The sequence below is a fragment of the Genypterus blacodes genome, unplaced genomic scaffold, assembly GCF_046128005.1.
Source record: "Genypterus blacodes isolate CSIRO-AG114 ecotype Tasmania unplaced genomic scaffold, CSIRO-AGI_Gbla_v1 ptg000017l_1, whole genome shotgun sequence".
Classification (NCBI taxonomy): domain Eukaryota; kingdom Metazoa; phylum Chordata; class Actinopteri; order Ophidiiformes; family Ophidiidae; genus Genypterus; species Genypterus blacodes.
The window spans coordinates 2056477-2080326 of NW_027466831.1; the positions used below are offsets into that span (position 1 = coordinate 2056477).

A 23850-nucleotide genomic window follows, 5' to 3' on the forward strand; every position below is an offset into this window, starting at 1 on the left:
GTGACATTGCTCAACAGTCATGTCGAGATGTTATTGCACTACTGTCTCAATGTCTTTTTATGAGAACAATCCATTACACTACTGCTGATAGATCTACACAGAGATGAAACAAGAATCACCAGTCACAGCTACAGACGTGAGTCTCATCACTCCTGGAAATACATTCACTTACTCTCTAGGTTTGATTTATTTGGTCCAGCATGCCTGAGACGACCCAAACACTTTAGTCCCAAATCAAACTTGCATTCGAAAAGTTGAGTTAATCAAATCGTTTGAAGTGAATGATCTGATTTCGAGTTGTGTTGGACTCAGGTCCACACAGCCAACAAATGTAGCTGGGAATTGAAAACAACATCTTCACAATAAGGCTACAACATCTAGAGAGAGAGAGAGAGAGAGAGAGAGGCAACGGCGAGGCGAAACCCAACACTGATCGAGCTCCCTTCAGCTCCGAAAGTCACACAGGAGCCATGCATAACAATTGAACACACATGATCATACACATATTCAACTCCCTCACATGACAACAAACCTCAAGGCTTTGAGACAAAAACAAAACAAAACAGGCTACTGCCGTATGGCAACGATGAGCACAGTAGTCAGTAGCCACAGACCAGAGACACACAGGCTGGATTTACACAGGAACAAACCCATCACTATTTTTTCTTTCACTGACATGTTGGGAAAGCATGTGGGAAACATCAAATGTCAGATATCAGATTCTTATTTAAAATCTGTATAAACCCAGCCATCCAATGAAAGAGTTATGTCACTGACCATAGCTAATTTAAAAGTGCGGCTGATTTGATTTTGTATTAATGTTGGCTTATCTCCCTTTATATCTATATATACTGTATCTATATCTATATCTATATATCTATAGAGTGATTATATACATTCCATCTATAATCTTTATATTCTTTGTAAATCTCAGAAAGTGTTCCTTTAGTGTGCTCTGGGAAAAATAAACAATCTTTTCTATTCTATTTTATCTATTCTACTCAATGACGTAACTCCTTCAGTCTAATAACTCATTCACTGAACATCCAACTCGGCAGGCCTCACTAATACTCACACACAGAGAAGCTGGAATGGAGGAGAGGGGCTGAAGAGAGGGGGCCAGGAAGGAGGGATTACAGTACACTTAACACACAAATTTTAATCTCAGACTGGTTCACATAATTGTCAATCGAGTCATCACCGGCCAATGGTAGCAGGGACCAAATTCAATAGTGTCTGACTGAGCTTTGGCTGTGTCTAGTCAGAGAAAAGGCTGGCAAAGGACTTCCGGAGGTTGCGAATGGTCTCAGCCTTCGCCTCATCTTGGCCGTCGCCCCCGGAGCCAGAGACCCCACGGAAGAAAGATGAGTCGCTGAAGGCGTTGAAGGCATTGGTCAGGGACTGGGACTTACTGGGAAGGGAAGCGGAGGGTAAACAAAAGGAGGGAAATATAAAGGAAGGGGGAGATACAATGGGAGGAAGAAGGGAGGGGGGCGGAGAGGGGGAGGGGAAGAGAAAAGATCCAAGGAGGGGACAGGGAGAGGACATAGGAAGGTAGGAAAGGAGTGAGGAAATATTGATATATGTGAAAGGGGAAAGTAAGAAGACAAAAAGGGAAAATTGTAAAAGGGCCTCATACACTTGTGTTATGATACTCGTGATACATTAACAATAAATAACAATTTCACCAACTGCACTGTTTTAAACGCTTCATATAGGAATTTGTAATCAGTCAGTGATGAATTGTGTCACGCCATTTAAACATGGAACTCATGAACATACACAGCACGTCTTTGTTACAGAAAGAAGTTAAATATCATTAAGCTTAAGCTTAGGCCCATGAAAAGGTGTCTTTGCATTATCAACACAGAGTTGATAACTTAGCCCTTACTTCAGCAGAGGATGGCTCTTTTGTTGGGATGCTGGCTGCTCATCCACTGGGGCCTCGCCCTCAGCTAGAGCCTCAGTAGCTTCAGCTGGGACAGGTTCAGGGTTTTGGGAGGGGGAGGCCGGTTTGGCCGGGGGCTGAGCCTGCGCCGGAGCAGAGGCTGAGGCGGCATCTGAGGCCTGATCTGGCTCGGGCGCTTGGGCCTCAGGTTGGGGTTTGGGCACCGCTCGGGGAGGGGGTGGGGTCTGTGGCTTTGGCTGGAGCTGTGGCTTGGAATTCCTGCGCATAGGTGGGATGGGTTTTGCAGGTGGCGTAGGTTTGGGTGGCAGATCTTTTGGTTTGCCCGGAGCCGGGGATGGGGAGGCCTGAGGCTGAGGCTTGGGCTGCTCTGTGGTAGGAGCTGAGGTTGGGGCAGGAGCTGGGGCTGGAGCAGAGGATGGAGGGGAACCTGGAGGTATAGCTGCTGCCCTAGCTGGGGGAGAGGCTGCGGCTGCTGCCCTAGTTGGGGGAGAAGCCGGAGCTGCTGCCTTAGTTGGGGGAGAAGCTGGAGCTGCTACTTTAGTTGGGGGAGAAGCTGGGGCTGCTGCTTTAGTTGGGGGAGAAGCCGGAGCTGCTGCCTTAGCTGGGGGAGAAGCTGGAGCTGCTGCCTTAGCCGGGGGAGAAGCTGGAGCTGCTGCCTTAGCCGGGGGAGAAGCTGCGGCTGCTGCTGCTTTGGCCGGGGACGATGGAGAAGCTTTGGCCGCAATTGGAGCTGAATCTGGGGCCGGCTTGCTGACTGATGGGGCTCTTGTCATTGGGGGAGGCCTTTGCACTGGAGGCCTTGTAACTGAGGCGGCCTTCTGGATTGGCCCTGGCCTCTGGGTCGGTTTCTGAGCTTGACCAGCTTGACCAGGACCAGGTTTTTGGGTGGACTTTGGTACTGGTTCAGACGCTCTCTTAAGTGGCTCTGGTGACGGGTCCACACTCTGTGATTTCACTGGTGCACCTAAAAGATTGGATGAGAGACTTAGATTAGATTGTAGAACTACATTAACAATACAGGTAAGAAATAATTCAGTGTTTTCAGACCCAGCACCCATTGTTTTACTGCACCAGTTAAGACTCATCAAGAGACCAAAGCAGAAGATGATACTGATAATGAGCTTGAGTCTAGACATGCCCATTCATGTAACAACCTCTCACATTCAAAGAAACGTCTGACTGAGTGGGAAACGCATCTGCCTCACAGAGCACAACAGGACTGAGCAGGCTCTGAATGTGCGCTGTAATGACCAGCAGGGGGCAGCAGACAAACAGTTAATGACAATTGGTGAACAGGCTGAATCAAATATGAAAATGTAAGCAGAGGCGTGAAGGAGTTCCACACCCAGACAACTCTATGATTCAAATGCAAGCACCAAATTATCCCATCATGCAGACGGAATGGATGCTGAGCAGAAAGCGAGTGAGAGGGATGAGACAATTAAAAAGATGAGTCAATTTCCTGGATGCAGAGGATAGATTAGATTGTTTACATAAACCCCAAAAATCCCATCTCGATAGATAGTGACCCAAAGTTAAATGGATCTAAGTGCACTTGCTATTGGCCCATGAATTTAACCCTTCATAATGTTCATTCATCCCAGTCACTCTAAGTTACGTCATTTCAGGTGAATGGCTGCTATATCTTACATTTGAGGTTTTTCATAAAGAATCCCAATGCTTGCTCAGGACTCACGACACATAAAAACCAAAGAAAATAGAAATAACAATGTTGTAAGGGTGAGATAATACGACTTCTACATGGGAACAGCCTCCCAATTATACATAATTAAATAAATACACGATTAGATGATCTTTTACAAAGATTCCATTTTTCATTCAAAGGGTTGCATCCAGGAAAATAAAGGATCGCTCATGCACAGAATAGAAAAAGATGATTATTCTCTTTGAAACTTTTCATCAAACGTGTCACCGGGTTTTGTAATTGCCAAGAACAATATGCATTGTGTACCGTATAAAGCCACTTTGTCTTGTGTCAGGTATTACACACACAGAATAATGAAGGTTAATTTCCGGGATTAACAGAATAAAACAGCACAAATATTCACAAAAAAAGCATTCAGATATTGAAACGATGCGGTCAACCACTACACACAGAAAGCAAATTTAAGTGGATTATAACAGATTTTACAGTTATAATGACCAGCACATTTAAAAGATCAAGCTTTCTTTTAAAAAACGACTAAAACCGACAGAAAAGCTACACACGTAAATTCACAAATGCCACTATCCAATCATTTCACAGTGCTGGCTTTGTGATATAAAATTCAAATGGCTTACACAGCAATCTGATTCACACATATGGTAAATACCAAATATAGAGACAATATATAGGCACATAGTAATTGCACAAAAGAACACAAATCAACTAGCACATAATTAACACGACATGGAGTCCCATGCAAAACGACAATTAGAAATAATGAGCAAACAAACATGCAAACAAACACACCAAAATACACAACAAATACACAACACACACTCAGACAACACACAGTATAGTCAAAGTGCACGTATTAATAAAATATCACTTGTAGGAATGTCTTCATTAAATCATCACTTTAAACACCTTTTTACTGGCGCAGGCACATTTAGTTTTAAACACATCAGCCCTGAGCAGAAACATCACCACATTAACACACAAGCTTACAACTGCAATTAAAAAAAATTGCTGACTCAGCGCAATGCACAGAAGATTTGCTTTTCAAGTCACATCGAAGTGACGTAGGGGCCTTCTTTTTGTGCACTCACATCGCTGTGGTGATCATGGCGTTATTCAGCATTGGTCCCTTACACTTATCAGGGATGGACATTAGTTAGTAATGACCTGTGATATGGGGATTGTAAAGACTGAGAATGGCACCACTGGTTGTGTTGTCTCCAGTTTTGTTCCAATTGTTGTATGTCGTTCTCCCCTTCTCTCTATAAATAAGACTGAAAACTCTCCCCTTCAACAAAAAGCCTGAAAAAACCCATCATGGTTGAGAAAGTGTATCCCAGACTTGTTTTGGCCCTACAGGTGCGGCCTTGGAATTGCAAGTTAGAACAGTGTTAGAGAGAACCTTGAGGTTGAGGGCGCTGGCCTGAGGTCCTGTTTGGATCTGGCAGTCCTTCCTTAATGGCAGCACTCTGAAAGGGAGAGGGGATGCAATAAATTAAGCATCCAAAGAGAGAAAAGTAGGTGGAAAAGCTATACATTCAAAAATGTTTGCATTTCACGCGTTACAAAACATTGCGTTGAGCGTTGGACCTGCTGGGGCTGCACAGTCGTGGGCTTCTGGCCTTGAGGGGAGCGAGCAGGCGAGCGGGAAGCACCGGGTGTCTTTGCTGTCAGGGCTTGGCTCATCTTAGCCAGCACCACATCGGAGATGAGCTGGCGGTCCTCTGCCTGGTGGTCACCGATCAACTGCATTGACGAACCCACAACCTGGAACAGGCCAGAGGCACAGCCATCAGAACTACAGGTGTGGAGAAGAGCTCTACTGTGTGCTTGAGAATCTACTTTTATAAAACAACACATTCATACTCCCAAGGTTGTTATCCATCCATCCTTTTTCTCTAATGGAATTTATTTTCTTTTTTTTGCGTATTGTAACTGCTTTTAAAGGTAAAAGCAGTACGTGAAGTGGGCTTATGATGTTAAAATGTGTTAGAGTCAACCTGCTTGTTTGTCCTTGCTATAGAGTTGTTTAAGAACAAACCAATATAATTGAGTAACCGCGCAACGATTCCACTGCATCATCGGGAAAAACCGCACCAATTTTCCGAGGCAGACGACACAAAGGCAAACGTGTTCTTCACATTTCTTTCCCCCGCTATGAAACGTATCCCAACTACCAACAAGCTATAATTTCAATCTGCCAGCCAAGCGATTTGAAAATGGGAGAGAAGTGTTGAGATGTGTTGAGAAATTGGCTAAGATCAACCCATCACATGGATAATCACAGTAACTGGATCTTGGTTAGCAGTTTCACAACTGCACAGTGAGTAACGTTGTCAGTCATCAGGTCACATGTTATACTGTGTATATATGTGGATGAACAAAGATCAGTTTTGTCTCTGTCACCTATAAATTCTAACGCCTTATTGAAATATCTAATTACTGTCAAAGCTGAAATAATTATGTTCCGATCTATCTCAGTGCTGGGGTCAGACCATTTCGACGACAACAACAGTTTCCACACTAAGAGACATAACCGCCGCATTGTTGTGTGGTTTTGAGTTTTAGGAAATGTACCACTGCTGCAAAGAGTATTCCTCCATTGATGTGTTATGCACAAGCGTTGTGGTCACAACTCATATGAAATGTGAAACCCATACGTGTGTTTAAAAATGTTGAAGGGAAAGAAAAAAAAGAGAAGCAGCAGAATACAAATATACAGACAGAAGCAAGATAAGCTCTTTGATGAGAAAGTCACATAAACAGGCAGATTAAAGCAGAGGATGTAGAAAAAGCAGGGCCACATAATTGTTGTTTATCTAATATCCCCAGATGTCAGGCCCATAACATAATATCCCCAGTCAACCAGCAAAATTAGGACATACTGTTTGTGCTGAAATTAAGATCAAAGTCATTAGTGTTCTTATTAGAGCTCCCGCAGACTTTAAATAAAGTGATGCATTCCCTTTATGGCAGCTGTGCACAATGCAGTACTGGAAGATGATCTCTCTTACTTCTTTGCTCCTCTGATTGAATGCTTGAGCACACTTAATTAATCCGTCTATCTTAAGGTCACCTTCAGGTCCCCACCCATCTCTTCCCCATGAGTGTGTCTCACCTCAGTAATGTAGTCATTACCATCCTTGCCACATATGGCTTTGACTGCACAGATATCCAGACCTCCAAAGATATCTGAGCAGGTGTCAACCCACACCTTATACCTATGGCAGAGAGAAATATACAGAACATGTACATGTGTGTTCACTGACAACACAACCCAATATTGCATACAATGTGTAGTGTCTGTTGCTGCTAGGGTTAGACTCCACAAGCTGTAACTTAAGCATTTTCTGCAGTTAAACATGGCATGCAAAGTCAAAGTTGTTTTATAGATGAATAACAAAACACAATATCTGATTCTGACAGTGTGAAAGTGTGGAACATTTAAATGAGAGGAATTGCTTACTTGTTCTGCAATGTTTGTGGCATCAGAGTACAGTTGATGAATTTGAGTATTGACTCATTTGTTTTTCAGTTATTTTCTAACATGCAATTTCCCAAAGGGGAAACTAAGCCTGGTGTTGCAACCAAAGAAAACAAAATTGACTACAGTGATTATTAAAGCTTGGGGCAAAGCAATGCAATAAGAAAACATCTGCCCAGGGCCCACTCAAAAATATGAGTTGAATTCAATTATGCGAGTTTGCCTGTATGAACCGTGTTCAACTGTGTCATTTCCTGCATGTGGGTGACATGAGTGACAGAAGGCCAGGCTGAGCGTCTCTAATGTGGATGTAGTTCTCACTTGTCAGTCATGGCTACTTGTTCTAACATGGCAGATCCAGTGTTGCTCTTCCAGTTACCGGAGATGGACGTTCGCCTGAAAAGGAAGAGCGAGATGGACATTCCGTTATTACACACAAAGGTAGAAGGGCAGTCATGTGAGGGTGTGTGTTCAGCCCAGCGTGACTCATACAGGCAGCAGCTCCAGGTCATCAGGCTGATTAGTAGCCTGATCAATAGAACAGTGACCGTGTTGCTGGAGTTCTTTGTGGGGCTACAGGCTCAACCAAAGCAGGAACAAAAGGAAGTGGCACATGCATCAAATAAAACACAAGGACAACATACATACATGTATGCTTTGTAGTCAGCACCGATTTTCTGGACCCTGATGTCATACTTGGCGTCTATAAAAGGCTCTGTGGAGGTATAGGTCTGAGTGATGGCCACCACACTGGCAATATCCTGGAAGTCACTCATATTGTCCACTTTAACCTACAGAGAGATAACAATAGAGTTTAGTCCTATGTGCCACTGTCTATTGAACATGAACGCAATTTCTGATAGAACGGGTTTAGAGAGTGGATGGATGAGTTTTGGACATCTCTCTGATTTCACCCAGAAAATATAAAAGCTTTTGTCAATACCAGTGTGAGGAGAGAAAGGAAAGCTGGGAGAGAATGGAATGAGAGACGGTGAGGGAAACAGAGGAGGAGGGGGAGGAGAAAGATGGCACCTTGATCAGCTGCATTATTGATTTGCAAAGTAATAAATTACAGTATGAAAACAGTAGAGCGCACCTTGATGGGATCTGAGGTTTATCCTGATCCTATCTGAGGCTTAGCAAAATCCCATCTGAGGCTTGGCAAGATAACCGTCAGGCAGCAATGATATATTTATATAAGCAGGTTTGTTTAGAACCATTCAACCTCAAGACACAAATCACAAAACACCTCCAATTGCTATTTGTGCAATGATTCAGGAGTCTATTTGGTGAGTTTAGGGTCAATACAAACATGTGCAGCAGAGAGACACAGGAAACATAGGGAGAGAAGGGGAAGTACATGCAATAGAAAATGCCATGTTCAGAATGATTGACTGGATGTGTCTTAGATTGCCAAACCATCAGGGTGCTGCTCCTATAGTTCTTTCCCCTGCTTCACTCTTCCAGTGTAACAAGACAAACCAGGCTTGATGTGATTAGACCCATGAAGCCAAATGTGCAAAATGAACGTTTAGAAAATCCATCGGTATAAAGGAGTAAGTGTTACCTTTCCCATTCCAGAGTGAGCATGTCCAATCTTCACCACCACGGGGAAGCTTGATGATGAAATCTGAAAAGGAAATGATAAATGGTGAATAAGGATGAGCAATAACAAATGACTGCAGCTGTCCTACATAGAAATATTAAAAGGCCCCACTGAAAATACAGAAAGTAAGTGAGGCTGCTGAGAGGAACCCTGACTCTTTCCACTGCAATTACAAAATACTTTATGAATGAATTATCTACTACAACAATTGATTTTATTGAAATTTCAATTATTAAAATTTGAGTTTCACATAATCAAAAATGTGAAAATTCCCTAAGAAGAGAAGGGGCTCTAGAATTGACCCCTGTGGTGCTCCAGTGCACAACCAGAGCAATTTAGAAACTTCACTCTGCCATGGGACTCTCAAAGATCCAAACAGCAGAGAACCTTTAGCAAACCAAAGGGAGTAAAAACAGAAGGATCTGGTGGTTTGCTGACTCAAAGTGGCAATGACTTAACAGCAACTCTTCTCTCTCTGCTTGTTTTGATTGTGGGTTGGAAAGGATTTTAATAACCTGTCCACAGATTTGATTTCAAACACACCCACAGACCCAACATGCATTCTTTCTTCATTTTCTTTTCTTTGTACACTACTGTTTACTGTTATTTCACTACAGATGATTAATGAATATATAAGCCAGGTGATCACAACTATAATGAAGCATGTAACAAAAGATGATGAAATCCAGTATCTTATTCAAATGTCAAAATTAGTCATAGGTCATGTCCTGACATGTAACTAACTAACTCTCCCACCCATGCAACACTCTTCAGCTCAGCAATAACAAAGAGAAGCTTCCATTATTTCCATATCTGACTTAGCCCCCGCACTAATAATCACACAAGCTGCATTTGGTGTTCTGCATTGAATTGGATGACAGCATTTTTTGGAAACTCAAAATTTCACATTTATGACTAATTAACAACATCCGTGCCTCCCCACGCCCGCAGTGGGAGCAAATCAAAGGAGGGTATAGGAGAGGCAAAGGATGGTAGTGTGTTCCTCTGTGTTGTGTGTGTGTGTTCAAAGAGGCTGTCCCTAAATTGTGAGTACATAAGAGACTCCCTGTGTGCGACCCTCTCAGCATTCAAGACCAGAGTGTGAGGGGGATCCAACTATTGTAAGTTGCACTGTGTGTCTTCTATTGAGAGAGAGAGAGAGAGAGAGAGAGAGAGAGAGAGAGAGAGAGAGAGAGAGAGAGAGAGAGAGAGAGAGAGAGAGAGAGAGAGAGAGAGAGAGAGAGAGAGAGAGAGAGAGAGAGAGAGAGAGAGAGAGAGAGAGAGAGACAGAGAGAAGGGACCACAGTAGCAGCAGTCTCTATGCTTGAGCTCAGACAGATTACTTGATCCATCTCTAATTCAGAGGTGTATCTAAACTTATGAAAACATTTCTCTCCTCAGCTGCACCTCAGCTCAGCAGAGCTCCTCTCACTTCTTCAACTCTACTCTCTTCTCCATTTCTCCAGTCTGAATTGTTTCTCGCCGGAACTTAACAGGACCAGGAGAGCTTATCAAGTGTTGGACGAGCATTGGAGTGGTCAGAGGCAGCCGGAGTCATGACCATGTCCCAGTATCTGGGGCTCTGGATGCTCTTACTCCTTGGTGTGGGCAGAGAGGGAGTGGTGGAAGGATGTAGCTGCAACCCTGCACACCCGCAGCAGCTCTTCTGTAGTGCTGAGATTGGTAAGTAAGGAGATACGCAGCTATGGCTATTTCAGTTTCTAGCCCACCTCCGTCACTGATATAATTGATAGAGGGATTAACTGGTTGATGGATTGATTACATTGGCTTTATTCATTGAAGGGTCTAAATCTTGTTTTTTATCCCCGCAAATGCACCTTAATTTGTTCAGTACAAAGGAGCAGAAGGAGTGCAGATTAGAAACAGATTGCTTGCACATCTTCCCCATTAACTTTATTAACACAGTTCCTCCAGCATGGACCCATCGTCCTAAGCACCAGATAATTCAGGACAAAATCTGGGTAGAGCCAGTGAGGGAAAAGACCAATTATATGGCTGAGTGGGGGCAGATTTCAGTAAGAGAGGGTAATTATTCCTGCTTGTGTGTTTGCTTTATGTTCACTTTATAGTAACATAAGAGGTTGGTTATTTAAGGGTTGGTTCCCTAAACAATAATTCAAATAAAATCCCAATCAATATTATATTTATTGGTTATGTAAGTGGCTTTTTCTTTCAGTTTTCCTTGTTGTTATTGTTCTTTTGTTGCTACATACTGGAGTCTTCTTAAAAAAACAAACACACAGCCTGGCCCACTTTTTCATTGGCTATCTGTCTGTGCGACTTTCCGCCTCTAAAGGCCCCCATCATCCCTTTCTTTCTTTTCTAAACACAGGCCAAAACCAACACTGCTTTGACTCTGAGTACTTGGCTCCAGGCTGTGGAAAGCTGGAGTTTGTGCTTCTGTCAAAGGTTACACTCCAGCAGAGAGAGAAAAAGAGACAACAGAGAAAGAATTTGCAATCATTTTGCTGGTGTATTCTTCCTGTATCTCCCTGTAGTCGTGGAGAGGGTCACCTCCATCCACCTTCAAAAATAGCCACTACAAAATAGAAACTGAGACCTGTTTTCAAAGCCTCCAAAATGCCAAATTAGAACTGGGTTATGGGAACACAGTGGCGGTATTTGGGGCAGTGCTTTTAGGACAGGGTTTTACATATGAAGTGTGTCATTAATGAGCGAGATGGTGGTCCTGCTTAGTATGCATGACTTCGTTCCTCGTTCCGATTATGGATTTAACATTTGAGGAGCTTGAGCTGACCTGAAAGAGGTTTTTGTTGCATCTTTGTTCATTTGTTTTGTTCATTTGTTCCTCATTCGATCTTTTCGTTGAATATTCTTATTGAAGAAAGCGTTCGACATGCCAATGAGAATGCAGTTCTGAGACATTTTGGAGATTGTTTTTTTGTACACAGAGAGGGGAGAAAAGAAAAAGAAAGAGAGAAAGGAAGGAAATATTAGGAATGTGATACACATGTGGACAAGATGCATGAGGAGACTTTTTGATAATAAATAATACAGCAATACATGCAGCCAATATTCATACACATCGGATACATGTTTTGCCATGGCGGGACGTCATGAAGGCTTGAAAGAAACTTTTTTCAAATGGTTCCAAATTCACTTAGGGTCTTTTGGGGCCCTGCTTTCTCAGTCTGTCACTGGCCTCCAGTCTGTGTTTTGTTGTAAATGTCTGGAAGCTTCCTGAGAGTGCACATGATTTCATTTTTCATTATGTGGCACCTATGGTTACACTGCTAGTTATGTAAGCACAGACTGACTGTGGCCTTCAGTTGACCCGACGGCGTTGTCCGGGTCGATGCACCCTTTGAATGAAGCTGTACATCTGCATAATATATGTGCCCCGTCTGGACAACCTTTAGACATTTTTCTGGCTATGTTTGTGTATCTCAGATTGTGTGTGTGTGTGAATGTGTGTGGCTGCATTAGGAAGCTTGTGTGCTGGATGGAGGCCAAGCCATGCCAACACAGCCTACTCCATCTCGCTCTCTATTTCCCGCTCTCTCTCTCTCTCTACTTCATTTCCATGTCTATAGGCTTGGTCTAATGGGCTGCATACTAACAATATGAGAGTGAAAGCCCGCTGACAGTCAGGCTTTGTGAGCATGACAAGGGCGCCGATTCATCTGGGAGGAGGGAAGTTACTCACTACATTAGTTCTCATGGAACAAGTTTGCAATATTTCTCTTTGGATATGTTGCTGTTCGGGGGAAGAGCACCTAATTTGACTCTGCAGGTGTAAGCTTGTGCTCACTATTCATTGCACAGCTGCAGTAACTGAAAGCTTCTAACCTTTCTGGCACAGTTTAAAGACATAAAGGGGGGGGGGACATTTCAAGCAATTTCGACCAAATTAATAATTTTAGTGAAGTATAATGAAATAGGGATAAACCAAATGTCATAATTCTGTTATTTTATGTTAACTGTTGCAGAATTACAATCATAAATACGCATGAATAATTCAAACCTAAGCCTAGTCTCTGGAAGGCTGCTCAACTTTAGCACGAGTCAGGTAGCGTCTGAAATTATAAAGTTGAAGTTGCCAGGAAAAATGACTCTTGTCTGATTGGCCAGCCATTTTCTGTCGCGTCTCACTGAATGCCAGCTGTCCTTTCACACAGCACTGTTACACTTTGGTGTATTATACCATCAATAGGCCAAGCGGAGCCATAATTCTGCTACGAAGAAGGAGATGTAAGTGGGGCAGCTAATTTGGCACCGCGCTTTATCTACTTTGAAACGCACCAAAGAAAGAGCAGATCAAACAGCTGAACTGAGCGAAAAAGCCGATAATATGATATTCATCGAGTATTTTGGAGCATAACAGCTCTATTCAGAGGTGCTGTTATTCAGTGGGGAGTGGGTGAGCTGACGTTTCCTCTTCATTCACTCCGCAGGTCAACAGCGAATGTGTCATTGCGCTATAAAAAGACATACTATTTTCTACATTGTTTTGAAAAGCATTGAGCAGTAACTGAATGGAGAGGAATGAAAATGCAGCCTGCACATGCTGGGTTGCTACTCATCACACTGGAAGTTGTTAAATAAATTACAGAAAATTGGAGAGCAGCCTGTATTTCATCCCCACATGTGTTCTATCCAGGCGTTTCCAGTATGAAGTGCGATTGTGCACAGATTTGACATTGCCAACAAAGGGAACGTCCTCTGGAACATGCATGTTCCCTACGGGCAAAGTAATGCAGTGCTAACCAAGGACACTGCGCTTAAACGGGCACCGGATTCATAAAAGTCGAGTCTGTTTGCATCTGTGCTTGCATGTTTGTCTTTCGATCGTCTCATGAGTGCTCCTCCTCTTTCCAGCACAGGAAAACATGGTGTGGTTTGCTTAGCTGTGTGTGAGGGTGAGGGTTAGGAAGGGTGCTGGGTCTCTATCTCTCTCTCCCTCCTGATCTATCTCACTCACACTCCACCTGTAGGGGTTCATTCTCTCTCTTTGGAATGATAATTATGTCGCTTTGTTAATAACATTCCTTTAATTACATTCTGACAGAGAACATTGTCAGATTTACTAAACTGGACTAAAAAACAAAAAAACACCAAATCTGGGGCTGTACGTTTTTCTGAACAGTGACAACATTCTGTTAGCATGTGTAGCTCAGATGGCAGCAGTGTGTGTAACCTTGATGCTGTGCGTACTGAGCTGCAGCAGTGTTAGCATGAGTAATGCAGATGTGTAAACACAGAGATTTCATATGCTGGAAGGGAAAATTGCAGATTGCAGTGCATGCTGTGGTCTGGCTAGGTTGAACCTGCATCATTATCAATATTATGAGTATATTGGACATTTTAACTCTGATTGCAGGGTTGTGCGATGACTTTATTATTGCCTTACTCAACCGCAGAGCAATTGGAGTAATTATCATCCTGCTCTATCCCTCTACTTGGTTTACAGTACGGGATAAAGCAATATGGAATCCTTTCTTTCTCAGACATGGTTTGGCATTACTCCCTCTCTCTCTCCCTCCCTGTGCGTGTGTGTGTGTGTGTGTGTGTGTGTATATATGTGTGTGGTTGCTTAATGGGAGTGTGCAGGCAATGAGCTACTTGTTATTCCATGTGGGTTTTGATTTCTCTCCCAGAGGAGAGGAGGGACACATCCTGTATCACTACTGAGAGACTGTCTGTGTGAGGAAAACGACAAAATGAATGACAGGCAGGATGGTGGGAAGGGAAGAGGAGAAGAGAGATCTGTCTGTCTGTCGCTCTTTCTGTCTGCGGAATGTGAATCACCGTTCTCTTCATATGAATTTGGGACTAACGTCTAAGCCATATTCTCTTTTCTTCCCCCTGTTATAACAGTGATAAGGGCAAAGATCTCCGGGGAGAAGATTGTGTCTCCTAGCAACAGCTCCTCGCCCTATATGAAGATGATCCAATACGAGATCAAAATGATCAAGGTGAGATTTCTGGATCGAAGATGGATCACAGATGAGCTCGCCAGCATCAAAAATATGAATACGGCTTAAATGGATTCTACAGCTGAGTCTTATTGAGCCGAATTCACACAGGCAAACTCACCATAACATAACAAGACAAAAAAGTAAACAAACACTAAACAGCATTATAATGTGCTTCGGATATGATTGGGGTCAGATCCATTAAAAGCAGCAGTTTGTTAGATTGTGGCGTTCCCATGGCGCTTGTGGTAAACAGTGGTATTTTTTTCTCAAAGACTTTTTCCCCAAATCTGTTGTGATGAGAATTTCAGCAAATCTTAAAAAAACAACTGACAGATGCTTTGCTCTTGTAAAATCTGGTAAATTCCCATTATTCCTCTTCACACTGCTGCTCCAGTTACAGTCATAAATACTCTCGACTGTTCTGCTGCCCTCAGATATAAATCGATCATGTCTGTCTCGCTGCAATTCTAGATGTTCAAAGGTTTTGACAAAGCCAAGGATATCCAGTACGTGTACACTCCTGTCTTCTCCTCACTGTGTGGAGTCAAACTGGACTCTAACAATAAAGCAGGATATCTACTATCAGGTACAGTATACACTGATTCAATATCTGTATCGCATTTCAGAAGGAAAAAACAGAAACTAAATGTTAGCCTGTACAGCAGCTGCAGTATTTGCTGTATTTGTATTAAAGTTTTATTGTATTATAATTTGGTTTCTGACTGACAATCAGTTCCAAATAGCTGTTTATTTCAAAACACAAACCCATACAAACACAAGCAATTCTTTATAACATGATGAAATACCACAGGTGTGATCAGCTACACTAACATGTTTTACAATGGCTTTAATGTCGAATCCGTTTGCCAAACCTGTTACTAACACAATTGAATACAAATTAATATGTCGAATGTCACCAAACAGGAAGTATGTGGAGCGATGGGAGGATTTCTATTGGCCAATGTGACCTAGTGGAGTCCTGGGATAACTTGTCAGTGTCACAGAAGAAGAATCTCAACTACAGATACCAGATGGGCTGTGAGTGCAGAGTGAGTAATCATCCGCCCGTCCACTTATCTCCATCTTGCTCTGTCTACAGCACCATGCTTCCACTCCAGACCCAATCAAGGGATCTGCAGTAACGACGAATACCAACAAAAATGCCACAATAAAACTAAATCTGACCTAAATTTGGGAATTTGTGAAAACTGACTGATATATCAAATACAGTATGCAAACACTTTGTCAGATGTGTCAGTATAAATCAGTCCCTCTCTGCCCTCAGATCAACACGTGTTACACGGTGCCGTGTGCGTCCACAGGGGAAAACGAGTGCTTGTGGACTGACTGGCTGCTGGATAACAGCCTAAATGGGGAGCAGGCTCGGCAATACGCCTGCATCCGCCGCTCTGACACAACCTGCAGCTGGTACAGGGGTGGGCCCCCTCCAGAGAAAGACTTCCTGGATATGGCCGACCCTTGAACTGTAATGCCTGACCTTCCCACAGCCCGACTACGAATTATCCACTGCTTTAGCTTCTGTAGCTCAAATTTGGCTGCCAGTGTAAAGTAAAATTTCATCCACGTGATTACTTGTGAGCGTGAACGCAACGATGAGTTCAGGTGGTTGATTGCTGTTTTACGGGGACTTTCGACACTCTTCCGACTCACTTCCCTCTGCCACACACACTATAGGGAGAACAGTCGACCCGCCATTGCAGAAAATGCAAACATTTGAGGAATGCCACATCCCAACCATGCACTGCAACAGTTTACTGTACATAGAGGTTTGGCAGATTCATCGCCATTTCCCCCAAGACATTCTGATGTTTTTGTCCCACTCAAGGAAAATATATTGTATATAAACTAAGCAAAGAGCAAGAGAACACCAGACAGCCCCATTTGTTACATAACATCACATCCTGTATACCTAAGTCATCACAATTAAAGCTCTCCTGTTATGAGAATGTGAATAATGTACTTTAAGGGAATTAACATTTAAAAGGCTAACCTGAGCTCGTCTTAGCATAGAGGTTCATTTTGTGGTTTCGTTTGTTCAGTTTCCTCGTTTGAAGCCTGTAACTATTCCCAGTGCCAAAAAAGTCTAATCCAGCGCTTTAACAACAGCACTGCCACCTGTAGGACGACTTCATGTACAGGACAAGGTTCAATTCCCTCCATGATTCAAGCTTAGTGAAGACAGACGTTGCCACAGAGAAATAACTCATATAAATGAAAGTGCAATTGTTGGTGAATAAATTGTTATTTTATAGGCATTATAACTGAAAGTGAAATATGAATGGAGCCTTGTTACTGGACTACTTTACTCAAGTCTCACAGTTTAAATGCATTATGTTCATGCACGGTCCACTGTGATCGCCATTCAACAATAAATGTCACAACAATCCCATAATAACCCCAAATATGAAACACGGTCCGTTTAAAATATGTTGAAAATGTTACATTTAAGTCATTTTTTATGAATTATTGCAGTATTATCACAATGCATTCTAACTGTGTGGCTTTAGTGAAGTCTTTTATCAAACAATTATTATCAAACAACCTGTTTGTTTTATACTGAAAGGGTTGTTTCATGTATTTATGTCACTGTTTCTGTCTAAATGGAGTTTTCTATTTCAGTGTACCAAAAAAGATTGTATATAAAATGTCTCAATTGGTTATTGTGTCACCTAAGCGTTTTTCTTTCTTATGGTTAAATTGAAAATTATTACGTCTTTGTGTAGCTAAGATCCAAAGTAAGATTTAGGTATCTGAAACATTCAAAACAATTCAAAGTACCTCAGTCAAGGTGAAGATTTCTTGACCTTTAAGCTTCATGTTTTAAAAAACATCACACTTTTAAGTAATCTAGTTGAAGCATTTCTTCTAAGCATATTGAAACCTGCATTTATGAAATAATTATTATTGTAAAAAAGAATTCAACAAACAATAAATAGACACCATCTCCTTACCATGTCTTTATAGTTGGGGTAGAAAGTCTGATCGATCACAGGGAACTTATCTGCACCGAGCCGCTTCTGATTATTGATCAGCTGAGCAAACTGCAGAAAAAGTGAGAGAGAGAGAGAGAGAGATTGAACAAGGGAGAGCCTTAAGGAAACACAGGTGGATAAATGACAACATGGTAAGTATGTATACATGTATTATCAACAAGGTAAAAGCCATCAATTGTTCACATGACAATAAATGCTCAAAAACTGATATGGCAAACATATTTTGCCACATCTGCCAGTTATATGTTAACTAAAATGGAGGTTATAATCAGTTGTGCTTACGGCCCACGGTTTGTCACAGAGGTTGTAGATGGACTCCAGAGAGTTCACTGAGGGGATGCCCGCATACTGCAGGCCGATGATCAGATTCCTGAAGTCCTCGTTCTGGGCCATGCTGAAGGCGTGCTGGCGCACCAACACAAAGTCGGGCCTGAACGATCTGGTTTGGCAGCAGAGGAGAAATTAATAATCAGCACATCAAAAGCTTTTTTTGGAACACGTAATGTAATTTCCTGACTTGCCTATTCTATTGTCACAACACTCAAAGTAATTCATTCTGAAAGTTTGTCATCTAATTTCTGCCAAGAGGGTCAAAATCAAGTTATGGTCCTGGTGGATCTGATCAAGGGTGTCATATTTGGATGGTAGTTCACTGTCAGTTGCAGTTTGTGTGTGAGCGAGTTGTGTATGGCATTAAACAAAGGTCACAGGACAGATTAAATTCCACTAAGCCACACACGCAAGTCCTGCCACCTCCTCTGAGATCCCAAAACACTGTGGCAGTGAGAGGACACACGCTGTATGAATAGATGAAATTTGGTCAAAGGTCAAACGAAATGTGCAATACAAACACAGAAGGTTTACCTATTTTCACATGATGTGTAATTAAAAAGGCACTCAGACTTCAATTATAAAGTCCAAAAAGAATCAAAACACATGAGGTCAGAGGCAAAACGACACATGGCATAATAACAATAGAATAGCAATAGAAGCACGTTTCTAAATTAATTACATATAGAAAGCTGAAACTGTGCTGTGAAGCTGAAATATATTCAGTGTTGCCAAAATCCATCAAAATTACATGTTGAAATGATATAATTATAATAAGTTATATGTTGAAAATGCTGTGTGGCAGAAGGATAACTGTCGGGAAATATGTTCTTTAGTTTGTGCCTGTAACTTTTGTATGTTGTTGCCATTAAATCTTATATTACTCATTATGTGTCTCAAAGACAAAACCCCTTCTGACCACATTTCCAGAGCTCAGAGAAACTATTTGTGACTTGCGGGGTTAATGGGGGAAAAACATCAATATCCCGAGTTGAGCGAAATGGGGTGATGGTGATAGAGGCCGACTCCTCTTAGTGTTCCTTTTGTCCTCGTCTGCATGTATGAGAGGGAGAGGATGTGAGAAAAGACAGAGAGGGAGTGAAACTGAGCGAGGAGAGGTGTGAGAAAAGAGACAGTGGGAACAAATACAGTGTAAAAGCGATGTCGACAAGAGAGGAGCGAGAGAAAGGAGAGGGGAAGAGCGCTGGCACCGGCAGCTCCGCCTGCTCTGAGAATACTAATCACACTCTCCAAGCAGCCCAAAGACTGTGGAGGACACAACAGTTAATGCCACTATAATGAGCCACGACCCCCAATTTAAAGCTCTGCAGGGGGTCAGAGCGTTAAACTGCCTGGGTCATCCCGTTGGTTTTATGGCACACACTTTCCCTGGTACCTTCAACTCTTAAGACAAGGTTAATGTTTATGATAAAAGTACTCACATTATTGCAACACTCTTCAAGTCAAATTATACATGGTAAAGAATTCTCTAAAAATATGAAATTTCATACCAATATGAATAAATTATGTATTGCAATATAGTGATTAATGAAGGAAGGGGTTAATCTTATCATGTACTTTCTCCTCTTCTCCCATTCGATCTGGATACACGTGTCAGGCTAAGTGTATGGAATTGAAGCTCACATGTAATTAAATGTCCTGTAAGGAAGCCAGTCAAGTCTGTAATCTATAGCTCAACCTGTACCAGCGTCTCTGCTCTGACCCCGTATCCACGTCTCCATTCAGTGTAATTATCTTTCTGCAATAGCTCACCTCCCCCAGGATAGGTCATTCTGACATATTGACATACGGTTCCGAATGATTTCCCTGCAGTTTTCACCTAATGGTCTCCATTTATCAGAGGCTGTTAAAAGTGGGACATTGTGTCCACGTTATTTGTCTCTGTAATGACGCCTGCTCCATTGACTTCTGTGTCTGTTTTCAAGTCAAAGTGGTAATTTTGCTTTCGACAAACTTAACACTTGGGTGCACATAATTTGTGTTATTTACTGGTGGCACGACTCCTCCATCGCTCCCTTAACACCAAACACGGCTGCTGGAGGAAACTCCTGCTAAAGAATTGATCGCAAATGTTGGGTTTCAATTTTGCTGATTTAGAAACGGGCCTTTCTTGATTGCCCATTTAAGGTGCCTAAAACTCATAGCGCCTAATCTTCCCTGAGAGCAGACGCACCCATAAAGTACGAGACAAGTGGGCGAGTGTTTGGTCAGAAACCGCTGTTTTGACTTCTGTGTTGCCACCTCAGACCTAACATGGCTGACCAATTTGAACAGAGTGGGCTTGTTTTTGTTTTTAAGAAGGATTAAGTTACTTCAATTATCCTGTTTTCACTCAGTGTAAACAGCATGGCTGCGTCATTGTGATGTGATCATCCGTCTGTTGTAATTGTATTTCAGGTATTGACAGAATGAAAAATGACTCATATTGATTTATCCACTAACATTTGGTTTATGACATGAGTTAGAGTAAATCACAGTGACAAGGGGCGAGCCTGCAAAGACTTCACTGAGAAGTAACGATTACTCTGCAGTGCACAGACTAGGAGGAGTTGGCAAAAATTGCTGCTGTTGGATTCGTAAACAATCACAGAAAATCAATGGAGGCACACAACGTGCAATCAAAGACACAAATCTCGATTTGTCGGAGAAAAAATCCGACTTGAGTCCCCCAAGCAGGGAAACAAATGACGGAGTGGATTGCATACAGTGCTGTGGATGACTCCCACAGCACTGAAGTGTGTGTGCAAATTTAATTTTAACTATAGAATCAGAGTTTCCACAACCTGTCAGTGGCAGTGTTATATTTGTGTGTTTGCTCGTGAAGCCTAATTACAGGGCAGAGACGGTGATTATCAGACTGCGGCTGCCCTGTTCGTTTCCTGTCTCGTTTGGTGAATGGTGGGATTTACTGTCTTTGCTTAATCACCAATGGTTTTCAGTCAGGACACCAGGCTGTGTCAGAGTCTGTGGTGTGTGATTGTGTGTGTGTCTGCGTGTGAGTGAGCTCGCGATTTGGCTGTATTCTGTGTTTGTGTGTCTGTTTGTGGGTAATGGTTGTGGGAAAAGGCCTGTGCATTGATCATAGCTTCAAGTAAACAGGTCTATTTATAATTTCCTGGAGCATTTTGCGGTTTTACTGTCTGAGTCGACAACATTGCAGTCTTTGGTTCACTGTTCTCATGGTCCGGCAGTGGTGAGAGTGTGTGTTTTAATAGAACTTGATATAGAATTTTGGAGAAAGCATGGGTTATGGTTAAGGTCAGGGTACTATGAGTGTGTGGATGCTGACCTGACCACTTTGTTGCCGCTCTTGATGACCTGCATGTCCACGTTGCAGGTTCCACTGGAATGTGAGACGAGGTTGATCTCTGAGAATTCAGCCTAGAGTACAGAGAGAGAGAGAGAGACTGATCCAAATCCAGTTTCATCACTTACACACAATATACAGTATACATTACATAACTGAAGAAAAACTACATTTTTATCAAGTATACAATGTAACAAACCTGATTATTAGAAACCTTGAAAATATCCTGTATGTATATGTGTGGGTCCAAACATGATGAGGATTCCATTGTGACTTACACTGCCTGCTGCTGTCTGCTTAGGTCTATTTTGGTTGTTGTGTTTAGGCTTGAGGCTGCACTATATCTGTCAGCTTCTATCAGGTGTGAAAGCAGTAGTAGGCGTGAAACTGAAGTGAGTTAGTCAGGTTGAGTCACTATTACAGAATTATTATTAAACTGTTTTATTCTGGTCCAATCATTGACATTAGTTTGATTGATCGCAGGGATATGACAGCATATGACACATGTAAGCGTGTAATATGTATTATTATATATTCTGTTATGTTATCATTTAAAAATGTAAAGGTTCTTCCTTCAATCAATAGTGTACCTGCTCCACTCTGATGTCGTAATCGCTGAGGACCTTTTTCCCCCGAAATACTTTGGTCCTGTGAGAGAAGAGAAGAGAAGAGAAGAGAAGAGAAGAGAAGAGAAGAGACAATTCATGAACATGATTTTGTAAACATATCATCATAAAATACTGAATCTGAATCTGACACCCAGTGGTCATAATAATGAAGGCAGGAACATTCAGGGCCTCTTCACTCCCCTACCAGTTGACATTAGCATATGCTGCCCTCTTCTGGACATCTCTCCACCAGCATTTGGGATTAAAATAGAGGCCTGATTATGCTTTTTTTATGGACCAGCTTTAATATTGCATTTCTAGTAGGGCCGTAACATTCCCTGCAAAATACCAGGGCCCAATTTGAATGATGAATGATCCCAATAATATTTTCGTCTGGCTTTGAAGTTCAAGGCTTATTACGTTGCCTTGCCAAGAAAGACACAAAGTAATTACAACCGGGCACACAGGCAAGCAGATGGAGAGAGTGACGCAGAAGGACAGGCAGACAAAACGCAGACAGACACAATGCTGGTGACATTTCAATTTACAAGCCGTTATTAAAGAATCACAGATGGTTTATACTCCGTCCATCATCAACACAGCCCCTGTACAGCTCTAATAAAACTGATTTTCAACTTCTGATTGAAAATGAAAACTGAGACGATGTTCCACTGAGAGAGACTTTATTTTTAATGCGATTTATGTCAGCAGGACATGAACAGACATGTTTGTTGGAAGCCCAAATTAAAGGAATATGCCCCCCCCCCAAAAAAAAGACGCTTTTTTCCACACTGATGGATTTCCTCTGCGTTGTCCATTAAAAGTGGATTGAAGATTCCCTCCATACAAGCTCGTGGGGTCTTGTGTAGCACACAGACATCTGGCTTGTTAGTTCATTAGTATCTGACCATCTGTGAGCTCAAGTCTCCGAGGGTATGATCCAACAACTTCCAACAATCAATAACCACGCCAGCACAATTGGTGACCGCAGATTATCACAGCAATGCATCTTTCCCGGCCCTTCTAGAAGTCACAATCTGGCAGTTTAATTGTTTTTCTCTTTTTGCAGAAGCCGCAATCTGCCTTAAATCACCAAAGAGTATGTATAATTCAGTTCTTGTCAATTCAAACATCTGTCTCCACACTCAGCCTTGTCTCAATTTGGGCAGAGGATATTATAGGGAGAGATGCATGGGTTGTCATGGCAGTGCACTAATGGCCAATTATCGTGTTACACAGAAAGGCTGCTGATGGAGCTTCCCCATTTACTTCATCTAACAACATAACGTGGCTGCAAATTATGATGTGGATGTTTGTCCAGATTACCTACAACTTGAAACATGAACACCGACCGTCCCCCTCCAACACATCTAAATCATTCTTAGTGTTGAAGGCGCTATGAATCTGTAATGTCTACACTGCGGAAGAATATTATTAGTCTGTTTCCAGTGGGAATTGTCCACACGTTTCTCCTTATATTAGAACTTGTTAACGTTTCTATAGTAACAGCGCCAGATCTATTTATTTACCAAGTCAAAGTGTTGATGATATGACTTAGATCTAGAGAAAACACTGACTCAACAGATGAAGATGTTCCAGGCAGGCACAGGACTGAGCTGAGTGTGCTCGTTTTTGTTCACTTTATCAGATAAGTTGCACGAAAAATACAGAAACACTTGCAGTTGCCGCTTACCCCTACTGGCGTCGTTCTACTTGTTTGTGTTACGTCACTGCGGCCTCCGTGCGCAACGGAGAGGTGAATTGGGCTCCACAAGTTCCACGAATTACCTTGCTTGAGTCTAAAGTAAACGCGTCAACTCTTGTTAGGAGTTTCAACTCTTTTTGGAGCTCTTGCGTAAAGGTACAAGCCCGTTCAGTCATGGCTAACTAGCTAAAGGTGCGGTAAAGCTAATCACTTAACGCAGGTATG

The 23850-nt window shown here is 42.3% G+C and overlaps 2 protein-coding genes across 4 annotated transcripts in view; one reads left to right on the plus strand and one right to left on the minus strand.

Annotated features, from left to right (window-relative positions):
• Positions 1-343: 343 nt before the first annotated feature.
• syn2b (synapsin IIb) overlaps positions 344-23850 on the minus strand; it is a 50103-nt gene continuing 26596 nt past the window's right edge. The window contains exons 2-14 of the mRNA XM_076141169.1: positions 21903-21960; positions 21295-21386; positions 17937-18093; positions 17613-17702; positions 8642-8704; positions 7723-7865; positions 7396-7470; positions 6709-6811; positions 5181-5357; positions 4993-5059; positions 2596-2873; positions 1892-2415; positions 344-1411 (exon numbers count right to left, since the gene is read on the minus strand). Coding sequence (XP_075997284.1) covers positions 1258-1411; positions 1892-2415; positions 2596-2873; positions 4993-5059; positions 5181-5357; positions 6709-6811; positions 7396-7470; positions 7723-7865; positions 8642-8704; positions 17613-17702; positions 17937-18093; positions 21295-21386; positions 21903-21960 — 1981 coding nt within the window. The 3' untranslated portion in view covers positions 344-1257. The remainder of the gene's footprint in view (positions 1412-1891; positions 2416-2595; positions 2874-4992; positions 5060-5180; positions 5358-6708; positions 6812-7395; positions 7471-7722; positions 7866-8641; positions 8705-17612; positions 17703-17936; positions 18094-21294; positions 21387-21902; positions 21961-23850) is intronic.
• On the plus strand, positions 9737-17297 carry LOC142991106 (metalloproteinase inhibitor 4-like). Of its 3 annotated transcripts, none has more exons than XM_076141105.1 (6): positions 9737-9801; positions 10147-10363; positions 14540-14637; positions 15112-15226; positions 15565-15689; positions 15926-17296. In XM_076141105.1, the coding sequence occupies exons 2-6, from the start codon at positions 10237-10239 to the stop codon at positions 16121-16123; spliced, it is 663 nt and encodes a 220-aa protein (XP_075997220.1). In that variant the 5' UTR covers positions 9737-9801; positions 10147-10236; the 3' UTR covers positions 16124-17296. The 3 variants fall into 3 exon arrangements, with proteins under 3 accessions (XP_075997220.1, XP_075997222.1, XP_075997221.1); XM_076141107.1 differs by having other exon boundaries at positions 9759-9801; positions 10177-10363; positions 15926-17297; XM_076141106.1 differs by having other exon boundaries at positions 9776-9801; positions 10082-10363.